Source organism: Pararge aegeria, chromosome 12, assembly GCF_905163445.1.
Source record: "Pararge aegeria chromosome 12, ilParAegt1.1, whole genome shotgun sequence".
Taxonomy (NCBI): Eukaryota; Metazoa; Arthropoda; class Insecta; order Lepidoptera; family Nymphalidae; genus Pararge; species Pararge aegeria.
The window spans coordinates 5,506,941-5,524,873 of record NC_053191.1 but is presented as its reverse complement, the minus strand read 5'-3'; the positions used below and the strand labels follow the sequence as shown (position 1 = coordinate 5,524,873).

Genomic DNA, 17,933 nt, shown 5'->3' with positions numbered 1-17,933 from the left:
ATTACCGGCCCAGTACAGGGCACGGGTCTCCTCCCTCCCAGTGCGGATTGTTGAACTCCACACACCTATGAGAATATTATCGAGTACTCTCAGGCATGCAGTTTTCCTCACAACATTTTCCTTCACCAAATGTTAGTTAGTGTGCAAGTGATATTTTAACCACTTAAACACACATAATAAGTTAGAGATGCGTGCTGGGATTCGAACTCGGCCCCGAGAGTGAAGTCGAGCTTTTCCCACTGGGCTATGACCGATTATATATATAACATTATCAAAGTGTTTTAGTATATAACTCAGGAATAAAGTTCATGCAGGCAGCGGGGCAGTCCATGTACTTCTTTATATATTTCTTGTGTGCGTTTGTATGTCACTGAACTCCTTCTAGACCGCTTGACCGATTTAAATGAATTTTTCGGTATGCGTTTTGGTGGCACCCTGGATTGTTTAGATTCACAAATCAGCCCAACAGATGAAGCTAGCTATTCCCGCTAACTTCCCATGAACTATTTGTATACTGTATATATAAACAAATAGCTCATGGGAAGTGAGAGGTGACGAAGATACGGATATCACGCTTTTTTCACCCAAAAAGTACAAATGTACCTATATATAGTACTGTACACATATAGCTCATGGAAAGCGTTGCGGCGATGTTGTGAGTTCCATGAAGTGCTCAAAGTGCCTAAAGAAGTTTACACATCAAAAAATATCTTACTTTATATTTGTTTATCATTTCTATAACGTGGTCAAAGTTATCAGGAGTGGAGGTTTGTAATCTTACGCCTCCGGTACCTGCCACAGATGTCGGAGCGAAGTAGAACGATATCCAATTAACTGGCGACAGGAGCAATGTCCTTTTAATGCTTCTGAAATTGATGTAGATAGTTATCAACAGTAATAAGGATTATCTAGTTTCCTAAGATAGTTAAGCTGATTAGTGATTTGTATTATAGGTAAAGTATAGCAACAGTAAGTAGTATACTTTTTAGTCACAATGAATTCTAAGCGTTATGTAGTATTCCAATAAATCATTAACTTGTATGAACAAATAAATATTCTTTCCCAGAGGAATATAAATACATGGTTACTATAAATATTAGGTATATACATCAACATGCATTGAATGAAAGAAACGAACGACAGCGAGGTTTAGCGCTGTCTTTTTCCCACGTTTCCCGTTTAAAAACAGAACACTATTTTTAGACTGTACACTTACTACAAAGATGAATGTACAACAGCATTGGCAACATTTTTACAAGAAAAAAACGTAGTGTTATATTATTTCCATCAGAGCTACAAAAATTCGACCGGTCATAATGGCTTCCTGAAATCCTACATGGTTAACTTTTTTTCCACCTGCAATATCTGAAGATCGAATGTTTTTTTTATTACAGTAAATATTGACGCATGGCAAGCATAAATAAACACGACCTTAAAAACTGCCATGTCTATTAGCCTGGTATGCTTGTTATTACACCGGCAGCACGCCCTTCAAATCGGAATACTATGCTGCTTGGCGGCAGAAATCAGCGTAGATATTAAGCCTCATATGTGCCTGTAATTACACTGGCTTCCACGTCCGGTCCTTTAGACCAAAGAACGTCAATGCGACGTTCAATGGACGAGCTCTGTCACTAGACGGTAGAATAAGTGTGTGGACAAGCCCTGTCACATAAAGTTATGTCCGTCTTAGCACATGATGTCCAGTAGCAAATGGAAATCTGTGAACCTTCTCTTCTTTGGCCCTTCCACTTAGCGTGGCTATGTCGGAAAAACATGTCTTCTTCTTCCGCTCACTTCTTTTAGCCACCATCTCATTTTAACCGCTATTTTCAATCCGCTTACACATACGCTTTTATACAATTCATGTATCTCAAATCCGAAAACTCAATTATAAAAGAAAATATAAGAAATGAAATATGTAACATTCATCCATACGTAGATCCATCATGAATGCCTATAGCTGTGTATAACAGTCCAATGCTGGTCTCTCGAAACAATACATACATATTTATTCATTAAATAAATTTTATTTTAAATATCTATACCTACAAACAAAAATCTTACTGTTCTTTTTTTTGGGACATTGTGATCCACATGTCCTTTGTTAGCATCGATTTGTTTTTAAAAGCTGCAACCTTTAGTTTCCCCGATGTACCGCTGGTGCAGATCAGAAAAGGATAAATTTTCTCTAGGTCATACTCTGCCACCCTGTAATTAAAAAAAATACTTAAAACGAAAGTTTTCCTTTAAACGAATTATGAATTTTATGTAACCACTATATATTGCACTGTAAGTTCATTCTTACTTCTAATGTTTAAATTATCGCAGTCACATTTTTTCTTAATTTTTATATGAACGTACATAGTACTAATATCAGCAGCATTACCGCAAAGTAAAAAAGTTAAGTAACAAAATGAATCTTAAAGTTAAGTAATAAAACAAATACGCAACACTTTCGCAAAAAATCGTTATTGAAGTTTGGATATACTTACCATAAAACGACGAAAATAAATCTCTTCTGTTTTAGTATAAGCTTCCATTTAGCTTATATCAAATTACATACCAAATACTTAACAATTACCTAATAGTAAAAAAAAACTTTGATATTCTGAGTCTCAGACTTCGATATTTGTCGAACTTGGCTATTCATCATTAGATACCTAGGTTCTGACGCTGTATGGACCCTCAAATTTAGCCAAGTTTTTTTTTACACTGGCAGACTCTGCAGTTTCATTCAAGTTCAATTCTCCATAGCTCATGCACTAAAATAGCGACGGTTTCTTAATTTTCTTATATTTGATAATAATACCAATAAACTTTTGTAGGTCTTAACAAACCTAAGTTAGGAACTAGGTAGGTACCATTAGGTAGGTAAAATTGATAGACAAGAATAATACTATCTCGGAGTGCTTCAATACCATGTTAATATGCAGGTAGTGTGTTCCGATTTGTGTCGGTATGCATAATGACCGCGCTGATTAATATTACATCCACAACTCTTATTAGTAGTTCCAAAGTCAAAGTCAAAGTCAAATATTTCTTTATTCAAATAGACCGTGAGAATTTTAGATGGTAGTGAGATAAAGGTGATAACCACATTCGTAAACTTAAAACTAAAGCTTCAAGGGTTCCAAACGCACCATGGACCAAGAAGAAGCCCACAAAAAACTTCGCCAGAAAAAACATTCTTATTAACAGATAAATTAATTACTATTTAAAACAAATCATGTTAACAATAGCGTAAAACTTGCTCCTGAAGTCTTGATAACTTACTTAAAATCATCTTCTGATTCAGATGTCCTTATAAATTTCAACATCGAGTTATCCCCTTCATCGAAAGTCACGAGTTTAACTTCCAGGCCGCTATCCACTGCTGCTTTCGCATAAGTATCGTAGGAATCATTTTGGCAAAACGCTATTTTTGGTCTCGTTAACTCGAAGAGCGCTCGAACTTCGTCTAAAGAAAAAAAATACACTGCATAACTTCTCAAAGACCAGTTTAGTAACAATATCTATCATCAATATCTCATACATCATTAATGACCTCCCTGGCGAACTGAGTCTAATTGTAATTCGTAATGGATGTCCAATTACCAGAAGGGGCAATTTGGGGATTTACAATATCAAAATTGTCTCTGGTCTAGTGTGTTGATAGGCTTTCGACGAACTCGTTCCGCTAATCGATCTATCGTTTCAGTACGATGCCACGTAGAAACCGATCAGGGTTAATATAACTGCTTTACCCCTAACGGATAAGTCTTTTACTATCTAAGAATGCTTGCCCCTTAGCGCCAGTAAGTCCTTGACAAGGTTTAACAAGGAATAAAATATCCACATGTTATGTCTTGCTGCTGGACAAAGGTTTCCTATCACGGTGGACATGAGGGAAGGGAAGTATTACTTGTCTATGTAGGTACGCCATCTAGATGTTGCATGTACCTACCTACAACAATTACATACATTTTAACTTGAAACCTTTAATAAGTAGGTATAGATGATTAGGAAATCAGCGACATAGGAGGTAAGGAGTTTGTGCTACGCTATCGTTCAAGCATCAAGATTAATCTTTGTTTGTGCATGTCGGATGGCTCTCTGTCTGTCAGTTTATCGGGGTTTATATTTGTTAAAGCTTAACCAATTTTTACGGAACTTACCGACAGATTGAGGTCAACTGCCACAGAAAAAAATCAACCTATTACGACAAAGCTTTTCTGTTAGAAAAAAGACTTTTTAATGAGATTTCAAGACTTACATTTTGTTGCGGAATCATACATTCTGTTTTTTCCAAAACTAGTTATTAAAATTAAGGAAGCTCACCATATTTAAAATAGGGATCAACCCCAATTATTGGTAAACCATTGAAAAGAGCTGCAAAGAACGGTATGCAAATATTCAAATGGTTGGGGCCGCCTATAGCCAAAACATCTCCCGGATTTAGACCAAAAGTTCTTAGGGCTTGGGCCAGTCTGATGGAACGCTTCAACACTGACGCGTAAGTCTCCTCTTCACCTGTTGCTGCATCTATCTGGAATTTGAAAAATAGTTATAAGCCAGAATCAAGGCTCCAAGAAATCGCTCTTTAGCAATAAGAAACCAGGCGGAGGCAAGTGAGATTGTTTTAGGTCGTCCGCTGCTGTTTTGTAAAAAGTTTTTGAGAGGGCACTCAGTGGCGTGCACAGAGTTTATGACCTGGGTATGCATTAAGAAGGAAGATGCCATAAATTGGAATAAAAACCTTCGCATTAATGATTTGTAAAGTTTTAGATAGTAGGCCTTGCTTTTGTGCATGTATGAAGACACGCCACTGAGGGCACTCCATAATCGATACTGGAGCCAAAACTATATTTTTCCTCGAGGGGGGCAGTTGCCCTCCGCTTCCTCTCCTGGGTACGCCCATGCGTGTACAATCTTATAAAACCTTATCAAAATATGCCCAATACTTTTTCAACAAACTACACGGCTAAAAAGCCAGATTTTATTGAATACTACATGGCGGTATAAAAAAAATTGTAACTGATTTAAAATTACTTATGATTATTCAGCTTTTTTCTTTGATGTACCTACTTAAGGAGAAAGTTTAAAGAGAAACTTTAAAACTGGACAAATGGGTACCCATAACGGTTCTGTGGGTAACGAATCACGATGATGATGAGATCTTCGAATAATTTAATAGTAGAGCTTACTTATAATTCGTTCGCCACCATTCTTTCTTATCACCAAGTACTAGGCTAGCGTAGCGGAAAATATGTTATCCACCGATTATAACCAATGAAATGGGATCAAATTTACTTGATAATCTGTCAGAATAAAGCATCTGAAAAAAGGAGAAGTTTACCCCCGTTTGATATTACGTATATAATTTAGATATAACTTTCACCCGTTCGCTCGTGCTCGGAGAGTGGATAAAATTGTGTGAAGATAAAAAACTGGAGACATATCTTTTTCCCAAGCTAGACCTAGTGGTCTCCTCTCTTCGTTTAAGGCACTTTAGCAGACTCATGTACAAAAACGGACGTGACCTAAATTACAGTACCGCTGACTTTATTAAGAGACGATGCAACCTGGTTTGCATTCCGGACCCCGGTACTTAAGGTTAAGCATGCCTCCCACGGAATAATTATCTAAGGTAAAGTTAGAGTAGTTAGCGTTATTGGCATATTAATTGTAAGGTATTATGTATTTTCTGTTGAAGAATTTTCAATACTAGCAAGGATTTAGGAAATTGGCCTTACAACTCCCGTGGGGCTGTGCCCCGGAGATGAATGACTTTGGTGATAATTCGCTAAAGCCCGCCAAGCCGCAATGGAGCAGCATGGTGTGTCTGTGCTATTAAACCATATCTACTATGAGAAATAAAGCCCAGCAGTGGACCGTTAATAATCTGCGGATGATGATGATTATTTATTGGAAGATAAGGTGATTTGCTTCAAAAAAGTATTAATTATTCTATAGGTATCCTAAATCACCTAAAAGTATATTCAAAAATTGCGAAGGTTAACATGTAAAATTGCAAAAACTGTTTTAAAATTCAGTTGCAACATTTACTCAATACAAACTATCATCAAAGCATACAGATAAAACATACAAAAATTGCAAGTTAAATAAAATTTTGTGTAAATTATACCTAATTCACTTTCATATCAAAATTAAGGGCTATTAATAAAGTAGTTTAAATGCTTTATATTGTATAGATTTCGGGCTAGATAATGCAAAGATAAAGCAATATGTAGCTAAGTTTAGGATTCCGAACAATAAAATTAATAGTGCTATAACATAGCTGATAAAACTTGTATCTAGATACGGCTCAGGCTAAATTGTCTTATTTTGTAAAAAAAAATTATTACTTTTTATTGTAAACTATTATTTATTTTGAAAGAGGTAATAAGTAAAGTTAGGAACAATCAATTTAAATATATATAGTAAGTAATTATAATAAGGCATAAATCTATTACCATGACACAAATGAAATAAGATATATAGTTAGTTCAAAACTATTCAAAATCGCTTTTGATAAATCTACATTAAAATAGTTGTGATTTCACTAATAAATATAATAAAGGCTACATTTTTTCTAACTTGTATAAAGTAAACAATATTTTCATTAGATACTTTTAAAAGTATGGTTTGCAAATATAAAAAAAGAGAAAAAAAACACAATAATAAGAGATCATCTTAATCTCAGTGTTTATTGTGTGTATTATAATTTACACAATACACACAACATATGAAAATAATATAAACACAAAAAAGTAACAAAAGTATTGTTTACATTATAAGACGAATAAGAAAAAAAATAGACTGCAGTAATAGATTACAAAAGCAGAATAAAAATAAAACAAACCTGACAAACGCGATCTTTATGACGAACCAAACGCTCATAAGCTAGATGTCCGAAATGGTAACTAGGCGGATAATTACGGTTAGCACTCATTGCATTTAAAAGAGACGACTGACTTTACTATCAACTGAAATCCGAATGAATTATCAGACACAAACTCCCAGCCTGCCAGAGAGATACTATGAAGTGCGAACGGAACATCGGATGTAAACATTAATGATATAAAAATAGGTACCTACCTACTTTACATTATATTACGTATAACAGTACAGTCACCGTTTAAGAATTATAATCTATAGTCTATACAGTATAATAAAGTTCGTCAAGTGTTATCAGATAGTGGCCACAGAAAAGTCAATACCCCAAAGATTATTTTTAGTCGACATAACACATAAGTCTTGCTCACACATGGCCGATTTTTTAAACCGTACTTGATATTATAAGATCGATGCTTATAATAGAAAGATCTAACCCGATATTTTTTTTGTGTGTAGATCCATTTGTCCATTGCCTTTTCTTAACTAAAGGCTTGTGATAAAGACACCATGAAGTATCTTTGCATCATCTCGGTCTGAGTACTACATTGAAGTTTATCCAAATAAAGCATTGTGATTCTTGAAAACTATTTATTAATTAAATAAGAATTATTAGCCCATTCATTAAAATGCTAAAGTTTTAATAAAATATCTGGCGTTTATAAAGTTTTTTTTAGCTACCTTAACCCAGTTTTTAAAAGTTTAATTATATTTAACCCCTTTGCAAAATTACTGTAACACTTTTGATATCAAGTATAAATTTCAACTTGCGCCAGATATAATAAGCAAAGAAGGAAAAGAATGTAAAGAAGAAAGAGTTTAATAAAATATAATATCAATACATGAAACTCTTCGCACACGCTGAAAAGCCTGAATTCCAATAAAATTGCAGAGTATAGGGAGAGATCTAAATAATACTCAGATTTAGTTACATAATTTGTCCAATATTCCAGCAGAGCTTGCTCCTCCAAATACCTTTTATAAAAGAACGTCCTACACTGCAATACTTGTGGGTTTTAACGGCTTACTATCTTGACAACAAAACAGATTAATGATATTCTCACAAAACCAGTAATGTAGTTGTTAACCCAGCCCATCCACGCAGTAAGAAATTTTTGTTTCTGCGACGCATGATACGGTCAGAGGGAAGATGGTTTGAAATTAAATTGCTTTAAGAATTCTTCAATAGGTACTTTATTCATAATATAAAATTATATGCATTTTTACTCATATAAAGCCACCATACAATCGGCCGACTAGCGCAGTGAGCGACCCTGCTTTCTGAGTCCAAAGCCGTGGGTAAGATTCCCACTACTGGAAAATGTTTGTGTGATGAGCATGAATGTTTTTCAGTGTCTGGGTGTTTATATGTATATTCTAAGTATATTATTCATAAAAATATTCATCAGTCATTTTAGTACCCATAACACCGGCTAACGCTTACTTTGGGGCTAGATGGCGATTGTGTATTGTCGTAGTATATTTATTTATTTATTATTCATACAGCGTCTTAAATTCAGATTGGTGACGGTTTGATCATCACCATATTTGTATTTATATTTCTGTTATCCTCTGTGGTGGACGATTAAAGCGTAGTCATTCATTCGGTAATAAAATATAAAATTTATTAAATTATTTCGGTAATACAATTTTTATTAATACATAACTATAACCTAAAATAAACTATTTAAAAACTAAATAAAATCTAAAACGTCCTCGAAACCACCGCAGCGAGGCACAGTTCCTAAGATGCTGGCAGCATTTCCCCTCTGGATGGCCAAACTAATTCGTTGGCCAAGGTAACTGCCCGCTAATTAAATCGGTAATTAAATTGTCCTTTATTATCATCAGCACTTATTTTCTTTAACTACACTAAAAGCAAGCTCTTTGATTTTACTTCTACAAAGTTTTTCTGAGGATGTGTACGGCAGACTATCAAAGAATAGTACGCCTCCCCGTAGTTCCTTTTTTGTCGATAGATTACCTGCAAAACACGCATAGTATAATTGATTTATAATAACAACTAGGTATATTTTCCGCATGCTCGGAAATTAACTACTTATATACATTAACCTGCCAGCAATTTATGACAAGACATAAATAGAAATCGCATGTCAGTTTTATGTCGTAGCAAGGATTTTTAAATAGCTTCATAGTAACATTAATTTTATCTATTTTGAATACCAAATTCAAAAGTTTAAAAATAGACAAGATTTTTTTTTGCGCAAACATTAATTTATGTAATTTTGCTATATGGTGACCCCACCCCTGGCTCTTCCGCGGGTTTTGTTCGAGGTGAATAAAGGAATGAGAGAGAACGGACTATAACCTTCTCAGTGCCACTACTATCATCTACTGCGATCACGAGCCCGTCTGCCCAGCATGGTGATTATGAGCAAACCGTTGAGAGAGGACTTTAGTCCAGCAATAGACTAAAGGCTATAAGTGAATTTACGTTCTTGCCATTTCATATAATATATAAAATTTTTCTGAAATTTAAAATGACCGTAACAAAAAAAATATATATATCTCACTTGCTACTAAGTCCTGTATCTCCTTTGCGGTGACGTCAGAGCCTTTATGTCTCACTACACAAGCCAGCGGTCTTTGACCATCAACGGGATCGTCGATACCCACAACACAAACCTCTTTAACTCCTTGATGCCTTAAAATTACTTCTTCTAATTCTGTAGGCATCACCTGTTCAATAAAATGTATTATGAAACGACAGGAAATTCGCAAGGTACCTGAAAGCGCCATTTACTGGAGAGAAATCATTATCTCGAGCATGCGATTTTCGTAAGAATTGTGTATATAATATACACATTCATCATGTTATTGGATATATAGGCCTACCTGTTGTCCGCAATTTTATATTTTCAATCAATAGCTATAATCAGTTAAAACTGGAATTGTATGTACTTTATGTTAAACTCATAGATCATCACGAAACATCCAGTATCGAAGCTGTACCGGCAGCGCAGTGGAAAGAATTAAAACGAAATCAGGTACAAGAACAACTCTGAAATATACTAACGAAAATTCAAAAAGTACATATTGCAATACTTTAATGTAAAACCTATGACATAAAAGCATGCACCACAAAACGTTCAGGAAACTGTCTCCATAGTGTTTAATAGGTGTAAAAACTCGACATAAGAAAGTCAAATCGTGTAAGTTAAATGAAATACTCACGTGTGAATTCTTGTACTTAATTAAGGTTTTAATTCGGTCTACAAAGAAGTAATTATTGTCCTGGTCCCGGTATGATAAATCGCCCGTTTTGAAAAAGCCATCTTCCGTAAACGCCTGGGCTGTTTCTATGGGGTCGTTGTAGTATTCCTATAAAGACAAAAGTTGTAGATTTAATTGTGAACTATGAACATTTTATTTATTTATAAAAAGCTTTGTCATACCACTATGTCAAAGCTTTTGCTATTTGATCCCACGATCAAGCACTCCTGCTCCTTCTTCAATACAAGATTTCATCGAGTCAAGACCATGTTAAAAAGCAAATAGGTCACCAGAGATAATGCACGTTTTTCTTATTTTTGGGATAATGTCCCACGCTAACTTCTAACCTCGTGTCTACTTCTTCCACTCACTCCTATACATTTAGACGCATATCCTCTTTTACACAATCTATCTATCTTTTTTTTGGTCAACCTCTATTCCTTTGTCCTTCCATATCTTTATAAACATATCTTGTGTGCGTGTGTATGTCACTGAACTCCTCCTAGACGACTGGACCTTTTGAATGAATTTTTCGGTATGCGTTTGGGTGGCACCCCAGGCGCTGGGGTCAGCTAGTAAATAAATAAAAAAATTGTGTGCGTGTGTCACCTTTACGCACGACTGAAGTAAAACTTTTATTATTATTTATTGATGAAAGAGTAAAATGTTCCTGGGGCTCCGCCATTTCATTTAATATTCACTATTTCATTTTATATTCTATTTAAAATTCATTAATATCCCTTTCACATTTAAAATTATTTTTGGCGCAGTTTGCAGCGACCCTGCTTCCTGAGTCCAAGGCCGTGGGTTCGGGCCACTACTGAAAAATGTGTGTGTGATGAGCATGAATGTTTTTCAGTGTCTGGGCGTTTATATATATATTCTAAGTATTTATGTATATTATTCATACAAATATTCATCAGTCATATAACCATAGTACCCATAACACAAGCTAAGCTTAATTTGGGGCTAGATGGCGAAATGTGTCGTAGTATATTTATTTTGTTATGTATTTTACCTCGGCATATGAATTTCGGCCACGCGTACTCTTTAGACATAATGCACGTTACTAACCGTGAAACCCAGTCCTTTCGCCAAAATTTCACCAGTGACGTTAGCTTCGTTTATTTCTGCGCCTGTGTCTGGGTCCACCAACTAAAATATTTTGTTAATTGCATACAGGCCTGTTTAACACTTTCGAAATGTTCATAGATTGTGTGGATAATCAGCGATACCTTTATACTATACATATCTGTAGATACTCCAATACTGCCAGCAGGTCCGAACGGGTTCGCAGCAAAAATAGGCCCAATCATTTCAGTTTGTCCATACGCTTCTATAACTATACAATTTTTGGCGAGAAGTTTCTACAACAAGATTAAGATATCAATATAAAAAAAATAGCTAAAAAATCTTGCATAATACGTTTATTTGTTTCTAGAAAATATTAAGTACCAGATGATTCTCTTTGCTGTGCATAGTAGAGATCATTTTTGTTGACTGAATTCCTCTCTCATATGGGAGAGCTTCAGAGCATAGAACAACCACGCTACTCCAGTGTGAGTTTGGGCTTAAAAGATTTATAGTGATAATAAGTGGGAAGATTCTCCGAAGCATGGGATTTTTCTACCCCCGAGCTCCGGGCTGGTATTGAAATAATTTAACAGACAAATCCTTTACATCTTACCTAGGACCTCACAAACGGAATACGTTCTGTGCGTGTTGAGCAGGATGACTGACCGCGCGTGTTCGATGTCGCACTAAAGAGCGCAGCGGTTTAACCACAGGCAGGAATGGTAATATTATATAATATTATATATAAGGTTTATATGTAGGATTTAAAATATTTACAGGGTGATTCCTTATGAAATATACTTATGCAACCTTCAATATTATTTCGTAATTCTGTTACACGTTGTATATGTTTTAAGGTAGGTTACCTTAAATTCCTTCAGTATATCTTGATATATTTTAGATCCTCCAATTGCAATGGTTTCGAAACAAGTCAGATCCACTTCATCCTTCCGTTCTATCAAACAAGCTATCATTGAGGGACTGAACAGGGTAAATTCGGGCTGTAAAAATACACAAGTAACTATTATGCTTCAAACTAAAAAATATTAAAAGAAAAGCACATAAGAATTATGCAACTTTTTTTTTTTTTTTTCTTTTCGACTACAAGTTAGCCCTTGACTGCTATCTCATCTACGTAAGTGATGATGCAGTCTAAGACGTAGGGCGTACCTGTTTGGGAGAATGGTAGTTATACTCCTAATCGATTTCAACGCGACATCGCTTAGGAACACTAAATCGCTAAGTGGCAAGTCTTGTCGGTAGAGTGGTAACTAGCCACTGCCGAAGCCTCCCACCAGAACAGACAAGATCAAATTTTTAAATTATAAATTCCCAAATCGTACTTGCCGGGGATCGGACCCTTGAATTTCCTCTACCGTCGTCTAAAACATTTCCTTCAACTAAAGGTTTATTTTAAGGCAGAAAACGTAACGCCGAAATTACGTTTATCTGCCAAATGAGAATACACTGACGCCTGAGAGTGCTCCATAATGTTCTCAAGGTCGTGTGTAGTCTACCATTCTACACTTGGCCAGCGCGTCGTGGTGGACCCTTCTCATTCTGAGAGGAGTCCCGTGCGCTGTAGGGGGCCGGTCAAGAGTTTATGACGAAACCAACGCTGATGTCATCCAAAGAATGAAACAGCCTTACAAAATTAAGTTGTGTTAGCAAATCTGCCTTTTTCTGTACATTTGGTTAAAGATAAAAGGTCTTTGTTCAGACTGGTCAAAATTATGCACTATCTGTGGTCGGTATAAGTTGAATTAGGAATTCAAAACGACAGGAACCCAGATCAAAAAGGAAGTTCATATAAAATGGCGGGAAAAATATAGTTACAGAGGAGCACAGACAGAAGTATCAAGGAACGATTGAAGAAGTTATCTATTTATAAGTAGTTAATTAAAAGTGTGCTATAAGTTCAGATAGAATGATGTTAGAGTTTATAATGCTATGTTGTAATTAGATAAACGATTAAACGTTGCAAGATATGAATAAAAGGGTTTCTTTTAGTTGGAACTATAAATTTTAAAACATAAATGATTTTATTCTGCACGATTTAACCGGTGACTAGGTAGGTACTCAGTTCAGGGATGATTTTGGTGCCATTTCTTTTGTATAGAAATCTTTTATCTTAATTAAATTTATAGCTCTTATAATCGTGTCATCCTTTTCGACAAAGACTATACTAAAAAGGACAGCAATAATTTTAGATAAGACAATTTACCTAGCTGTATGAGATTTGTACCTATAGATTACTACTTACTAAAGAATTGGCATCAATTGTTAGTTTCTGTAGAGAAGCGAGTATCTTCACTGCAGAGCATAAATAATAGAGAAGAAAGTGGTTGAGAAGAATTTGATGTTTCGATAAATGCGTTGCAAAACCATTTTTAGGCATTGTGTCAATAAAGTGACTCAGAATTACAAATATGTTGCTGAAAAGTACCTATAGGTACTTAAAATTCTTGCGAATGTGTTATAAAGGTACAGGACAAATGATTGTCCTAATCTTTGAACTCTATACCATTCACATTCGTCATTTTATGGAACCATCTCATCCTAAAGCACGAACTATAGAATACACTACACGTAATACAGAATTAACATCCTATACTCACATGTTATCTAAGCATTTTTTCAGACAGTTTTTAAATACAAGGTTCTTACGCAAAGGTATAATAAATCATGATGATAATGCTGATTCTCGACCACTTTTTGTTAAGCTTAAGTACAACAAAATATAATAACAGAGGTTATTTAAGGTAAATAACTAACGCAATTACATCATTAGACATCGATTTTTTTTCTGCTTCATTAGCTCTACTCGTGTTTTTTTATTTCAATTACTTCTAATCTGAGTTCGAAGAAGTTACTATAGCTAAAGTTAGGTATAACTCAAAGACGTGAATTCAGTTTTTCACAAATCGCGCGGAGACCATTGATGATTTCTGTTTAAAAAGTCCATCTCCTTTACAAATTTGAGTCAAGTTATTTGCGAACTCTATTCATGGTTGCCTCTACACCGCTGGGTTGCTGAGTTTAAGTTTGCGTGGCACCAATCACAAGACTATTGTTCTAATGAATGGATACATACACATAAGAAATAGTAACAGAGATGTGAACACAATAGAGCAAAAGGGTAAAGTTAGAACGCAGGTTGGGCGCAAATTGGACGCAGATTAAATACCGCGGAACTTGCCTTAACAGTTTCTTTGATTTAGAATGGTTTTTGGGTAATTCATCTATAATACACATAACATTCCCGTTGCGTAAGTGATGCCAATATTTATTTATGTTTACACTTACTCGATATTTGTTTATAATGTTTATAACATGGCCCAAGTTGTCAGGAATAGACGTCTGCAACGCGGTGACCCCTCCAGCTGGGGATGTTATCAGAGTGAAGTATTTCGATATCCAATTAACTGGTGACAGGATCAATGACTTCTTTTTGCTTTGTTTCCTTAAAATCATTCGTTATTATTCATTTTACCAGCATTTTCTTTTATAAACGCCTAATAATTATTTGTAACATTGTACAAAAAGAGGACTAAACGCTTATTAAAAATATAAATAAAATAATATTTTCTGTAAGCATTGTCCTGACATTTACGAAAATGGGCACATTATGAATTTATCATTCTATAAATGATAATAGAATACTTTTTATCCCCGAAAAGCAAACTGAAAATCGTTCCAGCGGGATTAAGAATAATGGTCTATATAAATCACTTGGCGAGACGTTTAGTCGGCCCAAGCTTCCCACCAAAGTAGGCCACAGAAAATTCTGAAATTAAAAATTCCTCCCTGTCGGGGATAAGCCCGGATCCTCCCACTTATCCCACAGCGCTCACCAATCCGTCAGGGAGGTCGTCTAAACACAAAACACAAACAATGTTCTGGAAATTACTGAACTGATTATACAATAATAACAAGTGAGGAAAATCGAAAACCGAAAGCCGGAAGAGCATTCTAGATCTTTGCGATCAAGTTCTGGATTAAAAGGCAGCCTTACGTTTCTTCACTTTTGTACTGCAGTTTGTCGAGTGTCAATTGCTTAAGCAGCACCGCTCTGTGTTTGAAGGCAGCAAATTTTACTTTGCCCGAGGTACCGCTAGTGGAGACGAGGAAGGCGTATACTTTATCCAAGTCGAAGTCTGTCACCCTGAAAAAAAATCTTAGAATATTACAATGATAACCTATTTGGAGAGACATCGGCCTGTCTTCCGGAGGGATCGAGTTTAATACCCAGCATGCACCTCCAGCTCTTGTGCACTTTAAGCTATTAAAGCAAGTGATATTTCCATAATGTATTATTATTTGCATCGATACTTTGTCAGTTACTACTAGTCCGGAAAACCGATGGACACTGGGTTCCCTAGGTCTCGGAATCTCGACCCCTCACAAGTAAATAGATGTCATCAGACAAGTAGCAGTTAGCTTAATTTAAAAGTCGAATTTGGAACTCACTATAAAAGACCCTAAGTCCAGAAGACGCTTATTGGTTGCTAATGATAATAAAGAATAAGCATCTGATTACCCGATTTCTAGAATTTACTTTCAAAAAAGTCTTACTTAAAATCATCTTCCGGGCCTTGTTTATAATGCACCTCCACAAACTTTTTCATTGTACCATCTCCTTCATCGAAAGTCACCAGTTTAACATCCAGCCTGAGATCCGCTGCAGCCTTCGCGTACATGTTGTAGGATTCATTTTGACAAAACGCTATTCTTGGACTTGTTAGTTTCAAAAGCTGCCTCACTTCATCTAGTATGAAATATATAGTTATAATTTATCTTAACTGCCTCGTCGGTCTAGTGGTTAACAGGATTCCCTGGTGGGATCAAAATTTGTAAGGCATAAGGTTATTCTGTTAAAAAATCGCAGTACCAGCCCGAAGTTAGGAAATTAGTGGTGTCCACCCCCGTACTTCGGGGAGCACGCGTTGATCCCGATTATTATTACGTAAAGTTATAATAAAAAAATGTTAAATTTCACCAACCCAAATTAATATTTAGGATCTATGTTCTGTAACTCTCTCTTATTAAGAGAGGGCGTAACGGATACATATTTTAACAATTTTCTTAATACCTATATCCTGGAATAAGCACAAGTGAAAGTTGTACACAGAATAAAAACGTTAAACCAACGTAGGTTTTACTATCTACAAAAAGACGGCATATACCGACATATACGGCACACATGCGGTATAATAAGCATATCATTAACGAGCGATGCGATTTTAATTTATATCGATGCAGAGGGAAGAGTGCGTAAAGAAATCGTAATGACTTGACAGCTAAAACGTATGGATACATTTGTCTAAATGCTAGTTCGAACTGTTGTATAATTGATTTACGATTGAGATTGTGAATCCTGTTGCTAAGAGACTCGCTGGCAAATAGGCAATAGGTAATAGACTATGAAGCCGTAAACACCGTCGAATGATCGATTGTCTAGCGGTTTGCTAAAAAACACATTTCTGAGAGTGACCTTACAAACCGACCTTAGACCTTCACCGTCACCGGCATGTACCGATTGGTCTAGTCCAGCAAACGCTCCACTCCGCTCGTCTCACACCCTAAGTAAATCGATAGTAGGTACATATTCCTATAGATGTGAAACTACAATCTCCAACAACATAAAATCTACTCACCATATTTAAAATAGGGATCGACACCAACAATCGGTAAACCGTTGTAAAGAGCCGCATAGAACGGAATGCAAAGATCCAAATGGTTGGGGCCGCCTATAGCCACAACATCTCCTGGGTTTAGACCAAAAGCTCTCAGAGCTTGGGCCAGTCTGATGGAACGCTTCAACACTGACGCATAGGTCTCTTCTTCACCTGTTGCTGCATCTATCTGGAGTAGGAAAAGTTTTTTTCTGCTAAAAACTCTCAGTGATTTACAAAATAAGTTATATATAATAAGTTATTCTTCCGTAATTGTTAGATACATCCAATATCCGCATTTGATACTACTGAATAAAAGTTCTCGTAATATAATTATTTCAAAGAAAAGAAAACTCAAACACATTTCTAAAATATCTGTCCGAAAAGCATGAGTTTATTTTCGGAATAGGGAATCTGCTTTCGGAATTATGATTATAAAAGACTCCCACAGTTAGAGGTTTAGAATTTAACAATCCTACTTTTATCAAATACTTGAACTGATTTTTTTATTATTATTATTATATTATAATTTAAAAAAAACTACCAGACTAGAGACAACTCAGAAATTTTAAATTCCAAATCGAATTCATTTTTAAGATACACACATAATTGAACGTAGAAGGCTTCGGCAGTGGCTAGTTACCAGCCTTCCGCCAAGCGATACAGCGTTCCGGTATGATGCCGCATAAAATTGTAACCGATTAGGGTTTATATAACTGCCTTAGCCTGATAGGTTAGCCCGCTACCATCTTAGACTGCATCATCTCCAAGTGAGATTGCAGTCAAGGGCTAAATATTTTCAGAAATAATACAAACAGTCTATTTAGATAACAACACAGTTACAAGAATTAAAACACCATACAATACTTTATACCTCTCATTCTAAATATAGTGATCATATGCGGCAAAGAAATTAATACTCTGTGGTATTATGAACGTAAATATACTTCATAGATACTAACTTGGCAAACATGATCTTGATGCCGACGTAACTGCTCCAGAACAAAATGTCCGAGGTGATAATTAAGCGGAATATCCACATTAAGACCCATCATAAATAAAAAACGAAACGTC

General features: G+C 35.6%; 1 protein-coding gene across 1 annotated transcript in view; it reads right to left on the bottom strand.

Moving 5' to 3' along the window:
- The window catches only part of LOC120627901, a 21,438-nt gene extending 3,505 nt beyond the window's left edge, over positions 1 to 17,933 (bottom strand). The window contains exons 1-16 of the mRNA XM_039896024.1: positions 17,822 to 17,933; positions 16,842 to 17,049; positions 15,760 to 15,952; positions 15,200 to 15,349; positions 14,491 to 14,647; positions 12,051 to 12,185; positions 11,346 to 11,477; positions 11,185 to 11,265; positions 10,072 to 10,218; positions 9,411 to 9,576; positions 8,731 to 8,860; positions 6,845 to 6,956; positions 4,321 to 4,528; positions 3,277 to 3,460; positions 2,068 to 2,211; positions 716 to 866 (exon numbers count right to left, since the gene is read on the bottom strand). Of these exons, the coding sequence (XP_039751958.1) occupies positions 716 to 866; positions 2,068 to 2,211; positions 3,277 to 3,460; positions 4,321 to 4,528; positions 6,845 to 6,956; positions 8,731 to 8,860; positions 9,411 to 9,576; positions 10,072 to 10,218; positions 11,185 to 11,265; positions 11,346 to 11,477; positions 12,051 to 12,185; positions 14,491 to 14,647; positions 15,200 to 15,349; positions 15,760 to 15,952; positions 16,842 to 17,049; positions 17,822 to 17,914 (2,391 nt within the window). The 5' untranslated portion in view covers positions 17,915 to 17,933. The remainder of the gene's footprint in view (positions 1 to 715; positions 867 to 2,067; positions 2,212 to 3,276; positions 3,461 to 4,320; positions 4,529 to 6,844; positions 6,957 to 8,730; positions 8,861 to 9,410; positions 9,577 to 10,071; positions 10,219 to 11,184; positions 11,266 to 11,345; positions 11,478 to 12,050; positions 12,186 to 14,490; positions 14,648 to 15,199; positions 15,350 to 15,759; positions 15,953 to 16,841; positions 17,050 to 17,821) is intronic.